At 33.8% G+C, this 27,181-nt stretch overlaps 1 protein-coding gene across 3 annotated transcripts in view; it reads right to left on the bottom strand.

Annotated features, from left to right (window-relative positions):
- LOC105199322 (ABC transporter G family member 23) overlaps nt 1-27,181 on the bottom strand; it is a 61,823-nt gene that overhangs the window by 27,967 nt on the left and 6,675 nt on the right. The window contains exon 2 of one of the 3 annotated variants that reach the window (XM_011166365.3): nt 26,147-26,395. In XM_011166365.3, coding sequence (XP_011164667.1) covers nt 26,147-26,232 — 86 coding nt within the window. In that variant the 5' untranslated portion in view covers nt 26,233-26,395. Of the gene's footprint in view, nt 1-7,425; nt 7,932-26,146; nt 26,396-27,181 lie in introns of those variants that run through there. The other 2 variants (XM_011166366.3, XM_011166367.3) reach the window with 2 other exon arrangements.

Below are 27,181 nucleotides of genomic sequence, written 5' to 3'. Positions count from 1 at the left end.
GCTTTTATGAACAGAATTAATATATTCGAAGGATTTTTATGACGTTTATGCAATTATTGCATAATTACCGCTTTCTTCGGATTTTCGTACAATGATTTGATAACGCACAAGTTATTTGTTTTGTCTTTTGATAATTGGATTTTATAACTCCACTATATGGGCATTCATGACGATTATGTAATTATAACGTAACAATGACTTATTTTTCAACGTGAGAGTTGCTGATTCAGACATGTGTTATAATCGCGCTTATTCTAACATATGTTATAATCTCTCTTTTTATAGGGAGACATTTCACGAGAAAGTGAACCGACCACCTAAAATTCAATTCGGGTACAGAATGGCATAAGTCTTGGATTACGATTAAAAGTGGAAAATGATCAAATTACACGCCAAATAATTCAATTTTCGGCAACCTTTGGCCGTAGAAGAGTCCTTTAACGTCAGCAAATTATTTCTACATAAAGTAGATTTTTTTTTCAAATGCATTAGAGAAGATGCACCATCAAAATTTGCAGAGTAAAATAAATATGATTAGCGTTACGATTTTGCGAATTACTCCAGAGTGGCACCAGCGACGTATTCGAGACGTCCATAAAGTCTCACAAAGTATCGTTCGTAACGACGATTCCGACAGTATATCCTCTCCCTTATTACGATATGTTTACATTGCACACGATCCGTGCACGCGTTGCGCTCTTACGTAAGCGCGACGCTTTTTTGCGGCGCGGCGACGGCGCGGAGCGGAGGCACGGAGAGTTTGGAGAACGCTTGACGCTTCCAATCGGCATCCGCGCAACAGACGTCGTTGCACCACTTTCGCTATAAAATCGACATCCGTGACTGACCTTGGCACATTTCCCAACGCGATCGCGATATCGCGTTCGTTGCTGGCTACGCGAATTTTCGAGCGTGACTCCAATGACAAGCGACGCGATGGCACTCGACCTTCGCCGGGTCGATTTCTTCGTTAATCCCGTCGGACGCGACTCCGTTGTCTTCTCGTCGACGCCGGCGACGGGCGACGACGACGACAATGACTTCCTTGCGTAACGCGAATTGAAAAGCCGAAGGCACCGTTCACGTTCGCGATTATCTTCCGCGATCGACCGCGGCCACTACGGATATTTCTGCAATACGCTCTGACCAAAAGATATTAATTCATCGCAATTATTGCAGCATTTTGTTCACCGCAATGTTCCATATTGAGCAAGCGGAGACGAATTCTTCAGGCGTGAGCGTTTTTGTCGAGACCCCGATAGTCGAGTCCTTGTGATTTTCATTGCGTAACACGATGCGTTTTCACGATGCGCGCGCGACGAATCGTATTCGCACGAGCTGCTTTTTGTCACCGTCGATTTTAATCGCGCTGTTCCGTAACCCCACCCGAGGACGATCACGCATCTGCGATACTTGGGAAACTCGGCAATCTTGTACTTTGAACATCGCCGTGTTTTTCCGAGGCTCACACAATTCTCGTTAAATCTGATCACGAGATCTAGCCATTCTCAACAAGTCGCAAAGCGTTAATGTCATCCGACTGCATTGTGAATTGTTAGTGACAAACGAGCGCAATCTGAAAACATTTCCTCTATAAAGTCTTGTAAGATCGTCAGTTTTTTTTTTTTTTTTTTTTTTTTTTTTTTTTTTTTTTATGGAATCGGGAATGAATTTCAGAAAAATTTACGAGTACGTTAAAAAAGAAATACCATTATAAAGAATCACGCAACTGTATTTAATTAAGTCATACAAACGTTGAAAATGCGTCACTACAATAAAAATTCCACTTGTAAATGTCTATTCAATTCAAACGCCATTAAGCGAATGTCAATTTTATCGAGTAAGTCAGCAAATTAAAAACACTATTACCCTAACAAATAGATGTACGAATAATTTCTCAGAACGTTTTTTTTTTTTAAATTACGTCTTGGTACACAAAGAGAAGGTTCACTCATTGTCAGTAACTTTTAATTTTTTTCATAGCACGAGGTATAATGAGTAATAATATAATCGTGAAATTAATAATAATAATAATATAATTCAGCCACAATAAGATTATGTATTTTACGCGATAGTAAAAGGATTAGATTAATTTTGTTTTATTGATGGTACTCGTATAAGTGATTGTTAATCAATTAATTATCAATTAGTTGCCAATTATCGAATCTGCAAAATTTTTGATTTTTAATCATGATTTATATATCACAGTCGTTATAGTCAGTGGAAAATAACTAATTCCGATTTTCGCAGAAAACAATTAAACTATGTAAAAAAGCTATGAATAAAGCATATCCGTTGCACCTAATTGTACTATAGATGTAAAGTCTACGTAAATAATTCTCGATCATTGGTAATATATATCATAATGCATTATTAATGATGAATGTAATATAGCATTGAACTAAATAACATTTTTTGTGATTTATTTTTTTCTAAATTATATTTGAAATAATTTCGATAATTATAAAAGAAGATGTTCCCCAGTTTTCATATTTACTTTTTCTTTCTCTTATAATATAATTTCAACTGGTATTCGTCTCATTAATCGAACGTTTTCTTTTCTTGAAAGATAAATAAACAGCTTTCTCTCAAATGCTTAAGAGGTATGTAAGGAGATCTTATCGTTTCTACTGTTTGTATCATGTCTATTCTTTTGTTTCTCGTTATTGAAGAATATTTGTATCTCGTTTTAATGAAGAAAATTAGATTCAAGTATTCCTCTATTGCAACAGGGTTTCGTTCCGAGACTTTGGATCGTAACTCGAATTAGTCGAATGGCATTTATGTTTCATATAAATAAACGTTATTTATGCAAAATAATTATTTTATTACTAAAAATGATTATAGGCCTCCGTTTAAGAAGTGATAAAATAAATTTTCTTTTAAATTATAATTCTTAATATAACATTTGCCACTGTAAAGTTAATACTTGGCTTAAACATAGATCAACAGTTATTTAAAAAATAGTATTATTTTTTCTGATTTTTACTAATTTTTCAAATATTAAAGTAATTTAATATTTAAATAATTAATTAATAATTAGTTATAAAATTAATATCTCATTTGTTTTATTTGATTAACGAGTGTTGAATTTAATCAGATTCCTTATAATATGGTTCATTTTTCAATCAATAGCATATCGCTCGTAAGTTCGAAAATTCGTAAATCGAAGTAATCGTAAGTAGAGGGATACCTGCTTTTAGTTTTCAATAGAAGATTAGATATGCGCTAATTGATGCAACATACATACGTACGCGCGAGTGTGACAGATAGTATTAATAAAAAAAAAAAGAAGAGATTATATCGATTCTTATATACGTGAAACGTGATTTTCCGTGATCTCCGCGTGGAGGATGGCGTTTCGTTCGGTCCCGCACGCGACGCAACGGAGAGGCTTTCCATGCTCGCCAGGCAGACAAGAACGATACACGCGTATGCGCGGAAAATCGCGAAGCAAAGGACGAGGACTTGCCTCGGGTTTTTTTTTTGCGAGAAAGCGTGCGAATCGCAAGCGAGCGAGCGAGCGTTCCGTTCCGTTCCGACTCGTCTCGCTTCTCGTTCATAAGCGTTTTCAAACGAGACGGCGGCGGCCGCCATCGCCGTCGTCCATCTGCGCAATCTCGCATGAATTAACGCCTGCTAGTTAATCTCTCCGACCGGAGAGATTTCGCAATTCGCGTGCCATTAGCCGCGAGCGCGGCAAATTGGAGCGCACCTTTTTTTTACCGATCGTGCCTCTATCGTTATTATTGCACAACCCGGCGCGGCGCGCGGCGTAGCGTTCCAATTACTATCCGCATCCGTCGAGAGATACCGAAATTTATGGAAGTTTGTCCTTATCCCCGCCGGGGCGATATTGTAATTTGTTTAACATTCTCTCTAACGCGTTACGTATTAAATATTATATAATTTAATAGGCTTGATTTTTGCACGGTAAATTTCTTCGGCGTGCTTTCACGACGAGGACTCCGTTACGATGGTACGAGGCACGCTAAAATAAAAGCGATTAAATATTTTTCGTGCGTCGATCATGGCGAGCCTCCCAGGAAGCGTGTGTTGGATGAAAGTTATGACAGCGTGATGCTACTTTGACCTTACGAAGCTGCACATCTTGCCAGACGAAACAATACTCTTGCCGCGGGTACGTTTAACTTGCAGTTTCCTTCTGCCGCCTAGAAAGTATATTTCTCTCGGTCTTTCACATCGCGATTCGATATCGTCGTGAGATTTCTTTCTACGGTGTTATTATGCGGTTATACTACTCGTCGTTCTTGGTATCGGTCTTCGCGTATGAAACCGATTAATTAATCCGTCGGAAATCTTGTGATTAAAACGCGTCGTAGCGTGCATTGTACTTAACATGGATCGAGAGTTTTCCTTCAAAGCGTTTCCTGTCGTAATATTTACATAGCTGCTTTATTGTAAGAGTGTTGACTGTTAAATGATTGCTAATGTTACATTAAAAAATTGTTTTTGAATGTCGAATTTTTTAATGTCAAAATCTTTAATTTCAACATCACAGATTTTCATCCTTCAGTTTTGGGAATTTTGCATACACTTGAGAGAAAAAGTTACTAACTTTCAATAAGTATTTATTTGAATATTTCCAATGACATAATTTATTAAATGTTAATAAATATTTGTTTAATACAAGAATCAGTAATGTAATTTATTATTTTTTAAATGCAATTTATTATTTTTTATTGAATAAGTAATGATTTACATGTAATAAATTATGTCATTGCATAAGTATTCAAATTTTTTTTCAGTATTATCATTTTAAGAAAATTGCTGAGAAAAAAATTTTGAATAGCAGTGACATAATTTATTAAATATAAATGAAGATTTATTCAATAATAAAACTCATTTTAATTTTGCATTTTTATGTTTTTTAAAAATTAATATATCTTTTTAATTTGTAATTCTTTTAAATTCTGATTTTTTGAGATGTCAAATTTAAAAGAAGTACAAATTAAAGAGGTTGCATCATTGGAAAGATCTTAAAAAATTAATATACTATGTGTCGCTCGTGTATTCGTAAACTTAAGTGTGAAAAACAGGCCACTAACGAGCAGTAATTTTAGTTGTTAAAAATTAAATTACATATATTTTCTCAATTAGCATTCGAAATAAATAACGCGGGACTAGTTTCTGCCTTACTAAGGCTTTTTTCGGCCGCTATATACAACATATTCTGATGTTGAGTTAATTACTAATTATTAATTAATAAATATTACGTAAGTTAACTAAATATTCTAAATTTTGGAGTCAAAGTTTATACATAAAACCGCATTTCAAAAATTAATATGCAAAATTCCAAATTGAAAAGAATTGAAAGTAATAACTCCATGCTAAAAAACTGATAGAAAAATTTTATGCTAATCGAAAACACAACGATATCGTATTTGTACTTCACCATTTATAATATGAAGAATTTAAGAAATAAAACGGTAAAATAATTTTGGCACAATTTTTTCAAAAAAAAAAAAAAAAAAAAAAAAATCATAGAAATGTTATTGCCGCAAGAGAATCTGCGCGGCGGGCAAGAGTTTCGCGTGAGGATCAGTCGGAAATCAGTCTTCCTAGAAACGAGAGATTGGAAATGCTAATGCGTGTGTGGAGATGCACTCGACGACGGTCGTCTGCCTCATTACGTTCGATTTCACTGCGATGTGTGTTCCGGTATCGTCAGAGCGCGCGACTCCCGTGTCTTGTATTACGTGAGGCCGATTCGCGACGACGCGAATGTTCCGCGAATCCTCACGATTGTACAAGCGTTTAACGCGTTTAATGAAGTTATAGTCGGCGTGCTCTATTTCACATTTAAAATCTTATTCGAATTCAAATCGAACGTATTTCAAAAAGGAAAAATTAACATATTGCGCATATACGTAATATGACAATACGATAATTGAATATGGTAATTAACATCTCATTTTCATGATAATAGAAAAATAGCAATGGGAATAATAATGTATTCTTTGCAGAAATTGTGCCGTTATTAGTACATGTGTGTAAATTATGAAGATGAGAACGGAAGATTGACACTTTGAATGCGAAATGTGTGAAAAATGGAGTTTGACACTAATAGAGATGTTTCCTTGTAAGAATTGCGTTACGTTTCTCCGCTACTCGCAGTTATTAAATTCTCCACATTAAATACGTGTAATCGGCTTTTCTTTGTCTCCGATAATTTTATTATTTTAGACTCACAACTTCCTGTCGAACCGTGCATCATTGCGTCGGAGCGGAACACGAATTTTCCCACGACTTAACACTTTCTCAAGTTGCGCTTAGAAAAGTTGAGTCAATCTAGAGGGAATTTCACTTAGACAGTAAATGAAAGATATGTATGTCATATGAAGTCGAAGAAATTTCGTTGATCTGTCAGCTTCCGTAGAGCGCGAAGCCGACGAGAGTACGAACATCAGGCGTGTAATTTTCCGTTGCGTTTTCTCTAGATATTACGAGTCTTAGAAATTTCCTCACGAGATTATTCTTAATAGATGCTCGTTGTGTCAGGATCTCGACGCGAAGATAGAGTGAACATTACGTACATGTTGGCGGACATTGGGTGCGGTGTTCCACTTGGCGTTTGCAAAAGCACTTGCTGGCATCTTTTGTCCTTGTTTAATATTTGATAAATAACAAGGAACAAGTGATTCCAAGAGCGTTGCGAGTGTCAAGTGGAACGCACTCATAATCGTCAAAGAGATTCCAGATACCACGAAGAGACAAAGTTTAACTATCCTCGTGAGCAAAGGGCTTACAAAGGAAAGTATTCATTCTAAATGTATTCAATCGTTTACAACTATGCGAATTGTCTGTTTAACGGTTAGACGTACTTCTCGTATCACTTATACAGCTCATACTAGTTAGGACTTTTGCCTTTTGCACGAAGCCAAAAATTCTGTTGGTTCTCGTTACGTGATTAACGAGCACGTCACGAGATGAGAAATGGCACTTCTCGAATATGTTAGCTATAATAAATCAATAAGTTTCAATCGGACTTTTTACATACAGCTGCGATTTAGTAGTTTTTATATAAGTATAAATTTTATATGAATATTTTTTTATATAAATATAAATTTTGTGTTAATCATTTTCTTTTGCTGATTAAAATAAAAATTCCAGATTCTGTCGAAATAATTGCCCTTTTTTTTACAAACTCTTTGAACATATCAGCAAACCGATAGTATTGTAATTAAGAATTGATCAAGATCTATAAAGACATTACATTCATTAAACATTAAATGATAGCTAGAAAGATAGGAAAAATGTTTTAACTTGAAAGTATACAGCAGTCTTATCAGATTACATCTTGCGTGCTGTTAGGGATGGTTTGATACGTTAAGATTTACACGATAGACGATCATTGTATTTTTTTATATGAAATAACTTCTTTTAAAGCAGCAAACTTCGCACCTCCAACTCTACCTTTCGTAAATCCGCGGCAATCCAGCAGCACTTTCTGCTTCCGTATAAATTTCACCGAGCTCACGTGTAATTCTGGTCAAAGACCGGCGCAGTTGAGGGACGTGGGCAAGAAGAAGCGATCGGCAGCATCTGGGGGTGTTCACCAGTTGACGTTGTGTCGTTCACACACTGACACCCGGACTCAACACCAAAAAAGCACCGCGAGGGAAAAGACGGAGGCTAAGGACTGCTGCTGCTCGAAGAGACCAGCAAAGACAGGGACCGGATCGACTTGGTCGTGAATGGGCAGTCGAGCAACAGTCAGCCGATCGATCGATCGATCGCTGTCATCCTCCTCCGTGACTTTCGAGTCCTGACGCGAGACTGAGGACTGACACGGGCATGAATTCAGACTTGGGCCGTTCGCAACACTCGATAATGTCGCGCTCGCACCTCCCTCTTCATGGAGTGCCTCGGGCCGAACGGTCTCTTTCTAACTAATGCTTTCCCTCAGCGGCGAGCGCTTCTGTCCGTCCTCCCTTCCACCTGTTGCTCCCTCACGTTTCGCTCGCGCTCGTCCTTGTCTTCAGCTTCGTCGATTCCAGAGCCGTTACGCTTTCCGGTTTTCTCCCCCGACGTCCAATCCGGGATTTCCAGCTGGGATTATCAGCGCATGTCTTTTTCCTGGTAATCGCTGGGCAACATCTTTTCAGGTGTTTATTTTTTTCGCTATCATTCCAGATAATATGGAATGGTATCGAATGCTACGCGAGATATTAAGGTCTAGTTTTTATTACCTGGTTAATTTATGGTTAAGCTTAATCTGATGCTTTATCCAACGAGCTTCATTTATGGCATCACCATGGGTAAAACTCATTAAATAAAACGTCAGGTTAAGTTTAACGGTAAGTTAACCGGGTAATGAAAAACCAGACCTAAATAGCAAACAATCTGACGAATAGTAGCTGAGTAAAAATTATATTTGACCCTTGGATGACTCAGATTGAAAAATATCGAGAACATTTATCTTTGCTATTTCCGCGAAATACGTTCCTTTTTATTTTGGAAGCATTTAGGATCACTGAAAGATTGGCAAGTTGCACAGAACTGGAAATGGAAAGAATTAATTAACTACTGCTCATTCTTAATGACGTTATCGTCATGCTCAGTGACGTTGAAAGTATTTGAAAAAATTTTTTTTTAATTTTTGATTTATCTAAACTCGATGATTATCCGATGCATTTGGCGATTTTGCTTATTCTTCCAATCGTGCGATAGTGCTGATTCCGCTCCGCCTTCGAGAAGCGAACTCGACCTGCGGGCGCTTTCGCTCATCTCGACTCTGTAGTTATCTCTTCCCATCACCTGCTGTTCCCTCGCGAAAGGCCGTCCGTCGGCGCACGTCGATCCGGAGATCCGTTTTGACACCGCGAGATCGCTTTCTCCGCTCCTCTACGCTTGTGTTTTCAGTCCCGACCAGCATTAACTTCCTTCTTTCAAGCTTGCATCAATTTCCGTTCATAATTCTGATGTAATTTTACAGTTCCCTTTTTTTCCTTTTCTCTCTCGCTCTTTCTTTCCCTCTTTTTCATTTTCCATCCACGTTTCACTTCGCTTTAACTTCGATATTTCTATCTCTATTTTCTGACCCCCTTATGCCATATTTCCTTATTATTTTGCAAGGTTTAACATTATTTTTAAGAAACGTTGATGACGATTATTTCTTTGCAATTCCCGCATAACGTGTTTGCAATTGCTTTGCTCAATTTCCGCTCTCAATTTTCCTCCGTCGAAACGTGTTCATACATCCTGCAATTTTTTTGTTCGATCGTTGATTAACGGACTCCTGACAATGATTGTTAAATTGTCTGGCGTGAACGTTAATGTGCATATTTATTCTTCAACTCACTGCGGCGAGGAATTTCCTATTACTCTGCAATTTCCAATTTTGGCGTCTCTTTGGCGAATAATTCAGCGACGCGTGATCTCAGTGTTTAGTGTGCAGCATTAGCGAGCAAATTGCAAGCGACAAGGGCACGAGTCCACCGGCTTCCTGAGCCCATTCACGTACAGCTTGGTCACTTCCGTTAGTTAATTCGGTAAAACACCTTGCTATGCCATTGTCATCGCCGATAATAAGACACTGAAGATTCTTCCGATGTCGTGCGACGTTTGTGCCTAGCGAGAAGTACGTATATAAAGCGCACGCTGCATTATACGAGCGTTGCTTCATACGTTGATACGATTTTATCTTTAAAAATAAAGATCTAACCTAACTTTTAGTCCATCTAACTTAATTTTTAATTAAACTTTTTATAATGATTTATACATCGTGCGTAAAGTCGCATTCGTATTACGTATGTAAGATGGATTAGACTATTTTAGACTGGGCAATCGGAATAATCTATATTTAATTTTTAATAAAAATTTTTATAACGACTCGCTCACGTCGTAGAAACTGCTATTAAAAAAAAATGTTTCATACGTGTAACATTGCTTTCGCGTATTACGTATGTAAAATATGGATTACGTTAGATTGGGTAATCAAGATAATCTGTATATCGCGTAATCTAGGCGAGTTAAGATTAATGGACAGACGAAATCTAATTTTCTTCCTATTTGCGCGAAAACTTTTATCTCTCTCTTTTCTCGTTTAGTTAACGGCGAACGAGGAAAGACGGTGGAGGGTTAACGACCGTGGAAAATCACTTAAATCCAATGATTGTGTACGCTTGCGGGCAATATCCCGCAGGTTAGTCATAAGCCCGGATAACAAAGCAGTGTCGTGAAATCTGTCGAACGTTGAAACGTCGTGACAGAGTAAACGGAGAACAATCTTCTCCGCACGAATCGACAAAATTGTTTATCGAACGCAGCAGCAAATTGTCAATAAACCCTCGCCGCGTATAATGTTATCATTAATGATTAGTATCACGGGATGTTTGCTATAGACACAGAATATCAACTATCTCTTGAATGCCTTTTTACATTCACTTCTTTTTTCTTCCTTCTTTTTATTATTCTTTGTGTCTGTCATACATTCATATTTCTTGCATGTATTCATTGACATTTACAGATGCTGTTTACTCACCAAATTTTTGCAAGTCTCGAAAATGTTGCCACTTTTAATTTACATTAACACTTTGTCAAAGTGTTTCTGGTGACTGGCAGATTTATCGATGATGATACGTCCCGTCATTGTTTTCATTTTATTGACTCGCAAAACAAATATTTCATCGTCGCATTTAATCATCTACCTTCATTTTTTTTTTTTTTTTTTTTAATAACTCCTTGCTTAGTGCAATTTAAAAGAAATGTTATATATTGCTGCGAGATAATTTAACTGTATATCGGAAAAACAGTTATGATTTCTCGATGGCCTCAACAGCCTCTCAAAACAACCTGGTCTTCCACCCTTTTATTTTTCTCACGAAGACCCGTACAAATGTCGTCATGGTTTCTCAGCCATGTTTAATATATGTAAATACATATAATCCCCGTACAAATATGTACTCGTCAAAAGTTGTTAAATATAAACGGTAAAGATACATCGAAAACAATGAGAATGCATTAAGAAAAAAAGCAGAAACTTGTTAAAATCATCTAAAATTATCTTCTTACAAGAGTCTCATGAACTTTTCATCATTTTTTATATTAATTACACATTGCTAAGTAAATTAGCTTCACAATTTAATGTCTCTTTTTTTAATTTCCACACTGAGCATAAAATGGAGATTAATTTATAAACATTACGCGTATATAGCTCTTCGTTGAAAGCAACCTTTTATATTTGCTTTATACATATGTCACGCGTCATGTGCAGAACTTCGTGTTAAAAATCCCGTGTCCTCTCCTCAAAAGAAATCTTCTGAGAAGCCATGAATCTGACTTCTCGTGAAGCAATTCTTCTCAATAAATTTACGAACTATGACAAAGATTAAATAACGAACGTCGGTTTTCTTCTTGCTCTTTCTCGTTAGCATTAAAACGTCAATACTGATGCTCGCGCTGATCTATAACAACAACGAGCATAAGAGTAAATAATGGTGATTCTTCTCGCGTTGACTTTTTTTTATTCTCGAACACTCAAATATGTGATTGTTTTTGCGGCGGCCGACAATTTTATTTCAGGTCAAGAAGTAGCGACCATAACGTGGTGGTCAAGACGGTCTGCACTTTCCCCAGCATTGCGCAACTATAGCTGCGGCACCTGACGTAATGTCAGGTGAACCTGATTAAATAACAAGGAGTTATGAATCTTTCTTTTTTTCTGTCGAAAATTAGACTACAACATTGCATGTTGTGGCCAGTACATTTGAAGCTGATATTTACACACTTAAGGTGCGTAACATTCAATGTTTCGAGGGAAAGATCAAGCTGTTAGCATTGACGTTGCTTTTAGGTATTTGACAGAGTTGATAAAAGTTGCGTTTTTTTTTTTTTAAAGAACAAAGCATTAGGTTCTTTTATTTAAAACGCGTTTTAAACACATAATATAATATAGAATAAATATATTTATACATTTTTTTACACAATTGTAATAATTCGATCTTATATTATTTGTAATATTTTATATTTTAATGCTATATATAATAATTTAATAAGTAATAATTATTTTCAAAGTTAGTTTTACTTATGTACAAAATTTAAAAAATTTTTGAAGTGTGTAAAGAAGTGCTTTAATTACATGTTATATACGTAATCAACAGAAAAACAGCTTTGTCACTTTAATTTATAATAAAAAAAAGTTTTATTTAAAATAAAACATTGAAGGTAAATTTAATTAAGCATTTTACATACCTATTCTTATATTAAATTAAAATTGGTCATATTAGTATTATTAATTGCTATATTAGCATAACTTAATCATACATTTTCTTTTTCTAGAATATGTACAGAAAAATGTTTATCTAATCATTAATTTAGACGTTTTATTAAGACTATTTAAAATCCTCATTCCATATTAGAAATTTATTAAGATTACATTTATTATAATTTATTATAATTTAATTTAATTATATAAATTGGATTTTATAAGTTTTAATAAAATCTGAATATGAATCTTATATAAATTTGTAAGACTTTTATAAGCTCCTTATTTACAACATATTAATTTTTTTTGCGGGACTATATTATACAAATAAAATAATTCTCATTTTTATATTATAATATTTACGAGAAAAAATCATTATATGCAAATATAATAAAAAGACGCATACAAATGTATCTCTAAAACTTATATTAAACTTTTTTTTCTTTAAAAAAGAACATTTTTTTAACATTTGCTTTAAACATAAATGTTTTAAGTACTACAATCCTAGTACGATCATTACGCCACATTGATGACAATATAATTGCTCTATTGTATAAATTTCACTTCGTACGAATATAAAGAACCTTTGGCAACTGCGTCCAGGTTTTCTTGATTTGCGTAAATCATTATTTCATGCAAATTCTGAGACGTAAGTCATCCGTTCGTGAAAAAAAAAATTATGCTCAATAAATTTGCGTCTATTAAGAAACTAGTAGCGAAACAAAGAAAAAAATTCAATTGATTGCCATCACGACCGGCTAAATGTGCTAATGCCCGGTTAAATGATCGTCGAAGGGGACATTCCCCTGTCACATATTTTTCGTAGAGAGATTAATAATTATGCGCGCGCAAGGACGTATCGATCGTCGGATATCGTATGAATTTCCAGACAGACAGGTTCGCGATACGAAATTACACGGATTAGCATACCTCGCGGAGACTGCAACGAAGGAAGTCGCAACGGTATCTTCCGCGGCTGGCTAATCGGCAATGATACAACGAGAAATTTGTAATGCGCGGACTTCCGGTTGCGTACAGAGTCAGCTTGAACCGAAGCTCTTCGTACGTCCTGCGAAGAGGAGACTCGACCAGCTTCTCCTGGACCAGTCCAATTTCGTACTCGCTGGCCCTTAAGAAAAAACTGATTAGGTGTACTGGTAACTGACGACACTGCATCAGTAACGAAATATTATCAGTTACTGATATAATAATCGGTTTTGTTGAAAAACTATCAGTTTTTTTTTTTTTTTTTTTTTTTTTTTAAGGGGGGCCAACGCATCATTCGCGTCTCGTGCGAAAGTTCTTTGTACGACCTGTGGTTTTCACGTGGCAAAACTTGCCAGACATCTCGATAAAGGAGAATATGACCTAGTTAACGCTAGAAATAGTATTAGGAAAGAAACCGATCGTGTGTTCCGGGGACATTTATATCTCGTGCGAAACCGAAAGTGGACTATCGTGGGCAACCTCGAAGGCGGATGCTGCTCGGCAGCGGCGGAATTTCTATTTAATGTGAAGCCGAAAAGTGAAAGCGCGTCCGCGCGGTGGTCGCACGGAAAGTGTACACGTGGCGCCGTCGCGCCGTTTCGATATTCTTCGACCTTGGAGCAGCCGAGCCCGCGCGATGTGTCGCGAAATCACTAATTTTCACATACACGCGGTCCCCTTCTATCAATGGTAGCCATTCGCGCGATGGGATTTACACCTTGTCACGTTCGACGTCACATCGTTTTCTCCGTTTGCGCGGTACGTCGCGATCGCTGACGATGCCGTTTGCGATAATCGGCTTCGATTTCGATTGCGTCGATGCGATAATCAGATAATCGGCAGAGGAGCTGATACGCTCGCCCGATGCGAGCGAAAGCACAAGAATTTAATCTCGGAAGAAGCAACCTTGAACCTGCATTGCTGAAATGGGATAGGAGACCTTTAGGAATCGAAATCTCGTAATTTCTATTTATTCGTCACGTTTCACTAGAAAGTTATGCAAAAGAGTCCTGCGAGGATTTGCTTGAAAAATCTTCATAAATCTCTTCCTTGATTTATGCTAAATTAGAACCGTTAAGAATCACGTTACACTGTGGCGATAAATGTTAAAAATCTTTAATCAACATTTCTAAAACATAGGTCTATATGAATATTTTTGTTGACTTTTAAAAGACGCAATAAATTAAGTTTAAGGACTGTTTGCAGTGAATTGAGTTATGAGAACCATATGATTAATAAAAATGGTCACGCAGCACATCATGTATTATTTTCTACAGCTGTATGCGATTAAAAATAAAATCAGTAAACATATTATCATATCTCGTACGTGTCTTGCAGGATAAACGTGTTCGATATAAAAATACTTTGCAAATGCAGCTCGATGCCATAAACGCAGTTGCTGCGAAAAACGTTTCGTTGGGTATTTCTTGTTTTTCAGATGAAAGCTGCTAGTCAAAAAAAAACCTTGCCAATGCTTGAAGCCATTCTAAAAGTGAACGTATGTAACGCATGTACACGCACATTGCGCTTGATTACTGATATATTTCCTGGCAAATATTTGTCTCATGTCTCGTATTTAAAAAAAAATTCCTATTTTAAACTTATGTAGATTTTTGAACATTTTTTTTTGTTTAAAATCTTTTTTTCAGAAATTGTAGAATGAAAAACTTTAGAATGTATTTACACGTAGCGATTATAAAGGTAAACCTCAAAAATTGAACTTTGAAATAAAAGTAAATGAAGCATTTTGATAGTACAATAAATTAAATACCGGCAATGAAGCATTTTGATAGTACAATAAATTAAATATTTCTAACACAATTACTTGTGCTTAGTAGTTAAAATTTGTCTAAATCTTTGTTTGAGTATTTTACATTATATATTATAAAAAATATTTGGACGTTTAAAAATTATATCTGAAAAGTGTTTCAATTTGCAAGAAAAAAAGATTTGAGAAGCTTTTTAAACAAGATATAAAATTTAGAAATTCGAAAAAATATATCAAGATTTTCTTTTGTGAAAAATGTGTTCGCCAGATTAAATATTAATTACTGAATTATACATAATGAATATTTCACTATATATTAATTTTGCGAATGTACGCGAGGTTTCTACATAATAATTTTTATAATTTTATAGTGATTTTCTGGTTGGGTAACGGTCTTAAAAGCTCGCGAATATTTTTTCTTCGCAACGTAGTCGTAGATAAGTTCGACAAAAATATTCGCCAAATTTTTAAGCGAATACTCGAATTCGGAGCCATGTCAATTAAGAATCTTCGTACATCTTTGTAGATTGTTCGTAAAGTTCGCGCAAAAAGCGAAAGTCTTCGCTTCGATGCGCATGCATGATGACTATCGGGTCGGGCGACAGCACGCGATCCTCATTACGATCATCGACGAAGATTGAGATCGGTCTCCAATCCGATCCGAGACCGACTCAAGAGACGTGTTACGTCCTTTCCGCCATCGGTGCAACTTCGCGTAGCCTTGACCCGTTTCCAGCCTTTTTTTTTTTAAACAATCTCTGTATTATTTTTATATTTTACATAATATCTGCGATTTTCATCTGTTTATTGTCACGCATTATTAACGCGTTTATGCACTTATCATTATGCAATTTACTGCGCAACTCATTCGTTGGTCGAAGCAAATTTCGATGCGATGGATCCTCAATTGCGTTTACGAGCGCCGTACGATAAAACGGGCAATGTCCGTAAATAAGAAAATGCCATGGTATTATCAGCGAATCAGGTCGCTAAACGCGGCCGAAGACGTGGTGTAGATGTGAAAGCGGTCAGTTCAGCTGCTGCCGGATTACGTAAATCCCAGGAAGAGCGATCAAACGTCCGCGGACGAGGGGTACGCACTGTCGATACGCGACACCGATATTCGAACCATATACGTGAATTTCATTCTCTGCGTGCAAGTTTGAGGCTGAGGTCCGAGACGACGCGTGGCGTGGCCTCGGGATCCTTTCGTGTCTCGGTGACGAAGTATTAACGATACGTGACATAACGGAATAAGAGAAACCTACTGCGGATATATTCACGTAATATTCACCTAATGAGCGCGTCTGTAATTAAACAGGATTGATGTGTTATTCGAGTGCGATATGCTTTCAGAAAAAAAATACTTCAACAGTCATAGAGAGAAAGAGAGAGAGAGAGAGAGAGAGAGAGAGAGAGAGAGAGAGATTTCTTTGATTCTGTTGCAAGAATTGAAAATGTTCTACTTCGGATTACCTTGTGAAGGAGTTAATATCCCCATTGAATATAACTGTAAAAATGCACAAGTGTTTGCTTGAAATGCGAATACTGTGATTCGTGTGAAAAGTATGTTATTTGCATTTAGCGCTGCATGGGGTATTTGCATTTTATTGACTCGTAATTTTTTAATAAATGCAAGAAGGAAAACGTGCCTTTTCACTGATATGAAATCGCACAAACGTCGTATGTTGCTCGTTAATTTTTTCACGAGTTTCGGGGAACGTGACGAAACGAGAAACTGCGACAGGCAACTTTCTTAATCTGACGCGGATAGATCTCAATCGCGAAAATGCGATCGACGTGCCGATGCTCGTTAAATGAAGAATATACAGAAAAAAATCACACCTCTACCTACGTCATCGGATTTATATGCGTGCGTAACCTTCGAATCAGCATATCTCGCATCGATCATTATTGCCGTGTCGACAAGTTGGGTGATATAGCTGACTGGCAATTAGCTGAATAAACAAGCGTCTACTTTTTAAAAGTAACCATACATCTGTCTCACCACTCAAGAATATGCGTGGAACATTTTTTCTATTTATTTACGTCACTAAAGTTTAATTTGAATAAATACATATTAATTGGATACTAGATATATTCATCTAGTGTTTTGAAATTTATTGGGTTTAATTTGGCAACGTCTTCCATATGAATAAAGTTCTTATGTGTCTTTAGATATTTTATGAATTAGTATTCTAAAAATAGGATGAGCAGATTTGTGTGGTAAAAGGGAGTGGCCTGAAAACTATTTAGGAGATTAAATCGCACAGAAAAAACAGTATCAAATATTAGTATAAAATTAAATTAATATATTCTTTTGAACACTCCAATTATCTACAATAACTATTATTTAATTCTTATATAAACATGAAATTATGTTCTTACTTATGTAATAATTATAATCTTGCTTATATAATTTAATCTTTAAAAAATTTGATAATCTTAAATACTGAAAAAAAATATTTTTGTTTCAGTACAGTCATTCTAAAGAACACAAAATAATTATTTTGATAATAATAGTATTATTATTCTTGTTTTGATAATAATTTAAAAAATTCTTGTTCTTGATTTGAAGATATTATTTTCTATGTCTTTTCCTCGCAATTCATAAAAATTATTATTGAATAATGAGAATATACTTTTTTTTTAATGAAATTATAAAATTTCTTTATGCATGTAAATTATGTCTGTTTAATGCTACGTAATTTCCTTTTAATATTTAACATTTTGAAAATAAGAATATTCTCAAAACAAGAATGTTTTTTTTCGAAGATTTCTGTGCATTTTTAATTTTTAAAAATATTTTTAAAATATTATTAATATTACAATATCTTTGTTAATAAAACAGATAGAAACTTAATAACATTATTGAATATATATATACAGGGTGTCAGAAAAAAAAGGTCATATATATATATATATATATACAGGGTGTCAGAAAAAAAGGGTCACATATTTTGATAGCAAGTAGTATTGATCAAAACAAAAAGAAAAGGTTTTATTAACATGGGTCCTAAAACTAATATCTTCAAAGATACAAGCTATTTTGTTATTCGAACTCTTTATCATTTTCTTATTAGTCGTGTCATCTTTAGTATGTCTCCTGATATTTACATTTGTAATAAATACTACAAGTCAAACGACATTGCGTAGGCCTTGTCGAATATGAGCAGCCCTAGTAAACAAAAAAGTGTTTACTACTACGTTGCTATACGAGAGTTCATCAGTAGGAGATTAATCGTCTCAGGCAGGATTAAAATTTTTTGTTTTTTGTAAAAAAAAAGAGTTTTTATTTTGTTATCATATGTACATACATTTAGTTTCTTTATTTCAGTTTTTTTTATAGAAGATTAATAATTACATTTTATATTAAAATAAAAATTATTTTTTTATCTTTTTTTGTTTATTTTTTATTTTTTAAGGCACCTAGAAAAAAGATATTCCCGAGGGGGAATTCACAACCCAAAATTTTGTATACCAATGCCGATTTTTGGCATTGCTGTAAAACACTGCCGACATTTTTGTACACTGCCGACAATGCTTATTGTTAGTCAATGCCTACAATGCCGTCAATCCTATATTAAAATTAAGGCAATGCCATGCAATTATGAACACTACCGCGTGCCCATTATCATACGCCAATGCCTGCACAAGAATTCTAAAGCTTTCCCGAAGTATTCAAAAATTTTTGTGCTCAACCCCATGATCGAAAAACCGACTCTGAAGTGAGCTCACCACTCCCCAACCACTGACGACAATGCCGTCAATATTATAGGTCACTGCTTACTTTTTTCGGCAGTCCACTGCCGAAATTTTGTACACCAATGCCGGCTGTGAATTTCCCCTCGGATATTCCCATTGTACTCCACTCTTCCCTACTCCTTTGTTCATTACATTCTAAAGATGACCCGCCTAATAAGAAAATGACAAAGAGCTCAAATAATAAAATTGCTTGTATCTTTGAAGATATTAGTTTCAAGACCCATGTTAATTAGACCTTTTCTTTTTGTTTTGATCAATACTACTTGCTATCAAAATATGTGACCCTTTTTTTCTGACACCCTGTATATATATATATATATATATATATATATATATATATATATATATATATAATAGTTTATAAATATGAATAAAGATTTGATGTGCCATTATCTGTTTCTCTTCTTAATTATGTTGGCATAATTGGCAAATGATTAATGAAATAAGAATGATACTTATTGTATTAATGATGAAGTATCATTATGATTAGTCAGCTTTTGACTCCCAATACAATTAATCTTTAAACAAATGCTATATGTATTTATTATTACCAGAAGGTAATATGAGGAAATCATTTGCCAATATCGAAATCATATTAAAAGACTTTCTTTACGTCATCATTAATTTTTATATCAAAAAGGAGGAGTCAGAAGGAAATGATGTTTTTAATGCCAATTACTGTGAATATACTTATTTGTGATATGGAATATGTTTAATATTCAATCAGTGCAGCACAAGCAAGAAATAGAAAAAGAAAGGGGGAAACTACAAGAAAATATATTATAATTTTTATGAGAGAAAACTCGATTTCGCAGACGAAACCAATTTCTCTTGTATGAAGAATGTGATTCTGTAGATAATATATTTATTTTTATAATTTAAATGCATTTGTCATTTAATAGTCATTACACGAATAAAAAGAAAGAAATACAAATTTTAAAAATATGGAATCAATATGCATATTATCAGATTTTGATAAAAACTCTTAGACAATTCTTTTATAAATTAAAATCCTTCTATCTGAAAAAGTCCATGTTAAATGGATAGTCGCATCTCTCGAAATTTATTAATTTACGTTTTTCCGTAATGCTGATTAGTTCTTCTGCTGTGACGTTTATTAAATATTCTTATTTATAGTGGCAAAAATTATCATTATAAAAAATTGATACTTTGTATTGTATTTTATTTTCACATAGTAATTTTGTTTAATATTTATTATAGTATTGTTATTAAAATGCTCGTTGGGGAACAAACATTATTATTGTAACGGTAAATTAGAAAAAGGATAAGAACGAATTAATGATAGAAGGAAGGAAGGAGTTTTGAAATGGGACTAATATAAAAAGAAAAAAGGAATTTAAGAAGGCAGAAAAGGTAAAGATTTTTAAATAAAGAACGAAAAAGTTAAGAATGCAATTAAACACGAGTTTGAAGATTTTTTTTAATGACCACGTGTATCTCTCAATCAGAAAATAAAATTTCAGAGGATTGAACTTTTCATTGCGATATCTCCGTCCGTAGAACAGATAGAAAAAATAAAGACATTTTTATTATACAGCTTTACTCAAGGTATCGTTTGAGAGTATTTAGAACTTGATCGATTCAGAAGTTATTGAGATATGTTAATCTCGTGTGCTTGGAAATTGATGATTCGTGTATAACATTTTTTTTTAATACAAAACTACAATTGTATCACGTGCTAAGTATAACGTTATTAAATAATTATAAAATAGATAATTATAACATGTTTAAATTTTAAGTTTTGTTTAGATTTTGGTTATATAAAGAACATAAAAAAGTTATACATACGAGTATCAACTACAAGAATGTGATATTAATGTATTCTACTTATTTATGATAATTTTATAAACATCTAATAATAAATTAAATCATATTCTATTTTTATTTATTTATCATCTATTATCAAGAACATGATCCATGAGCCATTTGTCATCATGAACTCTATTATTCTTAATCATAAATGTATTATTAATTTTTGAAATTTTTGTTATTTTTATTTAGTTATATGTAAACGTGAAATTAAATAAATGGTGCGCGCGTAGCGCGTGCTTGTGTTGTTCTAGTTAGTAAAAAAAGCAATTTATTTTCGAGAAACAATTTGTTCGCATCATTATTTTATTTGCGCATATGATTGCAAAAAATGTGAACTTTACGAAGCATCCTGGTACTACAGAAGTAAATTAATCTGCATTTAATACTCACATGCGCATATACATATAATTTAATTGCACAATTAATCGATATTCTTCAAAGTGTTTACCCTGACAATATCACACTCGACAAGAAGCATTTTAGATCATTAAAAATAATAACAACTTGAAGAGACACGTTGAGGATATGAAACAATGGACAAGTAGACATGTTAGTCACAACACATATATTCACATTAATATTTCTCGTTACTCATATGATTAAAAATGAAATGAGACACTTATGAAAATTGAATAGATCATGGCCTTCGGTTTGCGACAATATAATTATCTCTGTATAATCAAAACGATTATGCAAAAATTGCGCACGTTTTTATGCAATTTATTGCAACATTTATCTTCTGCATGTACATTTCCAAGATTATTTATTGTAATATGAAGAAAGAACAAAAAAGTGATACAAGAAGTGAAAAGAGAAAATAATGTATAATATGTAGAAGAAGGAGATACGTATGGAATGGTAAGATACCATGATATTTTGTCTAATTTGCGTTGAATTCTAAGAACAACTGTTAAAATTACTTTGTTACAGTTTATTAAGACAGTATGTTTTATTATTTGTAAGTTCATTAAATTAAATTTATATTTAATTTTTAAAGAAGCGTCTTTTATGAGTGATTTTGAACTTAATCTCCCAGAAACTTTTACCTCATTTAGATTGAATTTTAAAATAAAATATCTCTTAAAATTTACTTGAAAAAATAACATATAGTAACTTTTTTTAAAAATCGTCGGTAAATTTCACAAAAGTTACATGTATAATATTGATAATTTTGATGGTAAGAGGAATAGCGATTTAGAAATGTCATTAAAACTGCGTATGCAACGGCAACAAATAGATCGATGAGTTAATCATTTCGCATCTTAAGGCACTTGCGAAATGCGGGAAAAACGCTTATGTTAATTTGAACCTTAAACTCCTACCGAGAAACCGAAGTCGTGGTGCCATCTCTTGGAAGAACTACCTAGCAGATATACCGTATATCTTTTCAAGACATGCTTGAGGATAAGCCTTCGAGCTCTCGATATCGATCGCTGAAGATAATTATTGCGCGTTGCCTACTCTCTTAATATGCATAGAATAAATTTTTCAGCCTTGATTCTTACATAATTTGTTGTTTCTTAATGAAGGTCAGTAAAAGAAATAATATATTTGCACTTCTTGTATAAAAAAAAGGTTAAGAAGTAATATATGTTTCACATATAAGCATGCTTTTAATCAAAGTTTAAATTTAGATTGCAGCGTTGAAACGTTGAGAAGTCAGAAGTCTTCGGTTTATACAAAATATATATAAAAGAGTTTTTTTTTCTTTTATATTAATATTTTCTCTTTTATTTCTTTTCGCACATAAGCGTACAGCACTGTGGAATTTGTTTAGTTAATCTCACGTTATCAGATAAATAATTGTTGAAAATTGCCGTCACGCTAGGACCTCACGCTTGGCACATAACAATTGTCAGAGAGAATGTGCTGCAATTTTATGCTTCGGATGACACTTAAAGTGGCATCTGTTGCGTGCATTCACCAGACTACGTCGGATAATGAACAAATCACACGTTTCAAGTTTCACACTTCCTAGTCACATAATAGCACATTGTTGGATTATGCAATGACATAAAGTATGTCGTTCGCGGGACGTGTTGTCTCTTGAAAACTTCCTGAATTTTCACGTATTACGTTTTGATAGCGAGAGAACCGATTCGATCGTCAGTATGCGTTAAAAGCAGAAAGATAAGAGGTAGAGAAAAGATAAGAGGTTCGTCTAGCTACTAGTTAAACAAAATCATCGTTTATTCCTGTCTTAAGTGGCTAGACGCTTAATACTATTGCACAATATTTAAATGCTTGATATTATTAATTGTCTAGAAGCTACATTAAGTTTGTTTAGAAGAATATTATACACTATTATTGATCGTCTAGAGATCGCGTTTTACATCTATTTTTAAATTTTTTGAAAATATTTTTCTCGGAATCTTCAAGATTAGATGGATCAATATTGATTAATAAATGAATATATTTTCATAAATTATTTACTGTTATTACATATTATTATTATTTACTATTTACAACTGAGCGAAATGGATTTATGTAAACTTGTAAAATGCAGACTTCAATGATTTTTGAAATTATCACAACTGTATTAATTGCTTCAAGTAAAATTTGTATGCCCTTTCAATTAAAAACGTTTTATTAAAATATCTCTTCCGATTATATATTTTTATCGTATTTATAATTTTTGTGTGTGTATTGTTCTTTTCCTTTGTATTATTCTTTTTACGCATATTCTTTTTGTTCACATGCATTTTCTTTTTCCTCTTCTGTTCTTAGTATGTTACTTCTTATTATAGTATTTTTCTTATTATATTCTCTTTTTATATCGGACTTTATGATCGGCATACGTTATTCCCAGAAAAAAAAATCAACTCTTATTTAAATTTGCCACCGACGTAAAAATGTCTCGACAGCGAAGATGCGTTACGTACGACCGTACGTGCGTGCACGCGTGCGTTCGTTCGAATGCGTTTGTCCTTTCACTGTACAATGCTGTAGGCAGGCAAAGCGCGCGGCCTGGTCTCTCGCTGCACTTGCCGGCCATTGCCGGCCACTTTCACGCGCGATTGCGAACTCGGTCCCGCCGAAGTAAGCCGCGCAGGACTCATTGCCGAGTGGCACGCCGTAAGTTCTTGCGGCGAGAACTACACTCGTAAAGAGGGAAAAAAAAAAGAAGAAAATTAAGAAATCCCGAGTTGTGCATCGCGCGAAGCGACCTAAAACTCGTATTTCGCGATTGGTCTCCTAAAAAGACTGTAAGCATTCAAAGAATCTTCCTTCAGAGATTCAAGCTTGTAAATTTAATTCCGTTTATAAAAAAAGAAGACGATATTTAAATACGATAATTAACGATACGTAAACACGTTGGAATTAGATTATACTCTGAGAACAAAATCACTTGGAATTTTATTTGACTTTTTTATTGAGATATAAATTTATTTCGCTGGAATAAATCTTCATTTAAATATGACGAAATAGAATTTATTTTTAATAAATAAATCAGTTAATGAGCAAAATAAAAAATTAAATACATTACAAGAAAGATATATTTAGTTCGTAAAAATGTACGTGCCGTCATCACACAAAATCTTTTTTATAAAGGAATCGAAGAACATGTCACAAGTATTACTAATTTTAGAATAAAATATTCTGAAATTAGTATTAAGAAAAACAAGTTAAGGTATGCGAGGTATGATGTGATGAGTTTATTTGGATTTGCAAATTTGCAAATTGTAATTTCGGTCAACATTTATGGAAGGTTGTCTTCCACTCCCATTTACCATAAACCGATCGTTTGTATTCAATTTAACTTACTAGTTCCTTCCGTATGATCAGCATTTTTACGGCAGATTGCAAAATCTCGCAAAAATTCTGTGTCGCGCCGTGTAGATTTCGCTCCTACACGCAGCTCGTACAAGTCAGACGCATAATGCAACCGAAATTGCAATATTGCACGATTGGCAATTCCCGACGATTATGCATGCGCAAACGGCGCGAGCTTTCTTAGAAACCTGCGTCGAAGAAAGTTTCGCTGGACCGTAAAATATGTTTGGCATGTACATATGAATTTCGATGTATAATTAACTAATCTTGTGAAATGAAATCTTGAATATACATATAATCTGCAAATTTTTAGGTTTCTATATGCATCTGTTTTATATGCATACCTGCTTTAACAAAAACATGCCAGACAGTCAATTTCAGCTCAAATAATATAATTTTTAATATTATTTTCTATTTATTATTATATTAAAATATTTGTATATATATATGTATATATATATTTAATAAAAGAAAACGTACGTACATATGATTCTGTATATTGGACCAGTAAAATATTTTGAAAACAACATGTCTGAGAAAACAAATGTTTTATGCAAAAATTATACAGTCTAGAAGGGAAAGGGGCAAATAATGGTAAAATTAATTTTAAAAAAACCAATTTTTCCATGTTATATAAAGGTCATATAATTTTTTTACATAATATAATTCCTCTAATTATTCTGTATATAAAAGTTTTAAGATAGAGTTATATAGAGAAATTAACAATTTACGAAACATTTTATATACTTTGTTCTTGCATATTTCAATATAAAGTATAAAACATCTTGTAAACTATTGATTTTTCAATAACTCTATCTTAATTTATTTTTTAACTTTTGTGTACAAAGTAATTAGAGGAATTATATATAAAAAAAAATATATATATATAATTCCAATTATTATATTTTTGAGATATTTTACCGGTCCAATACTTTTTGCACACATTATATATTTGTTATAAATAAATATATATATGTATAAAAATAACACAGATCTATAAAAATTTTTTTTTACTTAAAAGCTACATTATGTAATCTCAAGATTTTTAGAGTTTTAAAATTAAATCTATAGCCTATAAATTGCTTCATCAGGTTTCCGAGATATTCCCATCTTAATCAATTCCTAAATTCCAATGTCTAATCTTAATGTTCTTAGGCTCATTTTAGGCCCTTCTAATTTCCAAGTTCAATTACCTCGTAAACCTAAAGTGATGGAGAAAGACTACGGAAATACGGATTTCAAATTCAATATAAAAAGTTCATCTATGAAGTTTTATGAAAAGAGATTTTTTGTAAAGGTTTTAAGAAAATAAAAAATTAACAGAATTAGCGGGACAAAATTTGCAAAAATATATTATGAATAAAAGTTATATAAATATATTATGAACAAAAAAGAAAAACAAATTAAAAATTAAAAAATAAGATATAAAATTAATAACCGCCACGTTTTCATTCATAACTCTGAATTCGGCTAAATACGATCAGTATACTTGCAATGTTTAATTTTTTTTATTGATCCATTTGTAAAATAACCTCATAAATGATTTCGTAGATTTTTTAATAGGCTTTTTTAAGACATAAAAATTAAAATATCTGAGAAACTTGACGTAATGGATTTGATTTTAGTATATTAAAAACTTCCGGGATTACATATGTTTCTCAGATAAAATTTATGAAGACCTGCGCATTTTATTTACATATAATTTTTACACTCGAAACATGTTTGCAAAATTTGAGAGAGATCTCTTCCGTCACATTCGAGTCAACGAGTATTACAACTATGTGACTTACTCGGTAAGCCCATCAGTCCAGCTGAACATTTTCTTTATCTTCTTCCGCTGCTCCTGATCATCACCCTGAAATCCTTTGTTATCCATTGTGTAGATGCTTCCACTATTGTTTCACTTCACGAGCGGCCTTGAAGCGAGTAGAGGATTTCCGCGAGAACTCACGCGCGAAAGTTCTGCTGCTTGATTCAACAACGACGGAGCATCTTTTGTTTCCACGTTAAAAAACACGTCACCCGGCACGTACGTCGCGCTGAAAGTTAAATAGATTATTGGAGATTTTCTACTGACGATGCATCGCGATGCGATATTAATAGTGAATATACATAAATATTTATAATGAATAATCAAATGTAATTGTTCCGTTGAGTCATACAGGCGAAATGATATATCTTTTGCCACAATTGAATTAAAATGTTCTGTTGTCCATGAGAATTTTATATAATAATTTTTCTTACTATTTTGTCACATTTTACTTAAATATTTCTGTTGATAAATTTAGATTCGATTAAATTGCTGATTTAATAAGAAAAAATAAGAAATAGTGAGAAAAATTCTTTATTTTTTCGGATACAGATACACCTATAAAACTTCTCTTTTTCTAATTATATTCTATAGATATCTCGAAATGTGAATTGTCTTAAGTGATCTCTTCGATACCGCGATCGTTCACGTTATCGTGGTGAACTCCGAAAGAGAACTTGATTTTTTTCGCGGAGGACTATTACAATTGCTTTAATGAGTACACGCTCATTCATGACAATAACGGAAAGTGAAACTTTTAAACGCAACTTTATTGCGGCCGAGCGAAGTGTGCACGCTCGAGGTCATTAGGAAGAAAGCGTGGTATATAACGATCTGTCGGCCACTGGAATAGAAAATGCGGCCGCGCCGTCGTTGGAAATAGCGATCATTTTCTTCGGCTTGTTAGGATATCTCGAGCGTCACGGAGGATACGATGCAGTAGCACGAGTACGCGCCGCTCGTCGTCACGTAGCAATCGAAAGTAAGAGATCGTAAACGTGTCGATCCAGTTTGT

The sequence above is a fragment of the Solenopsis invicta genome, chromosome 16 (genome assembly GCF_016802725.1).
Source record: "Solenopsis invicta isolate M01_SB chromosome 16, UNIL_Sinv_3.0, whole genome shotgun sequence".
Taxonomy (NCBI): domain Eukaryota; kingdom Metazoa; phylum Arthropoda; class Insecta; order Hymenoptera; family Formicidae; genus Solenopsis; species Solenopsis invicta.
This window is presented reverse-complemented; position numbering and strand designations above follow the sequence as displayed.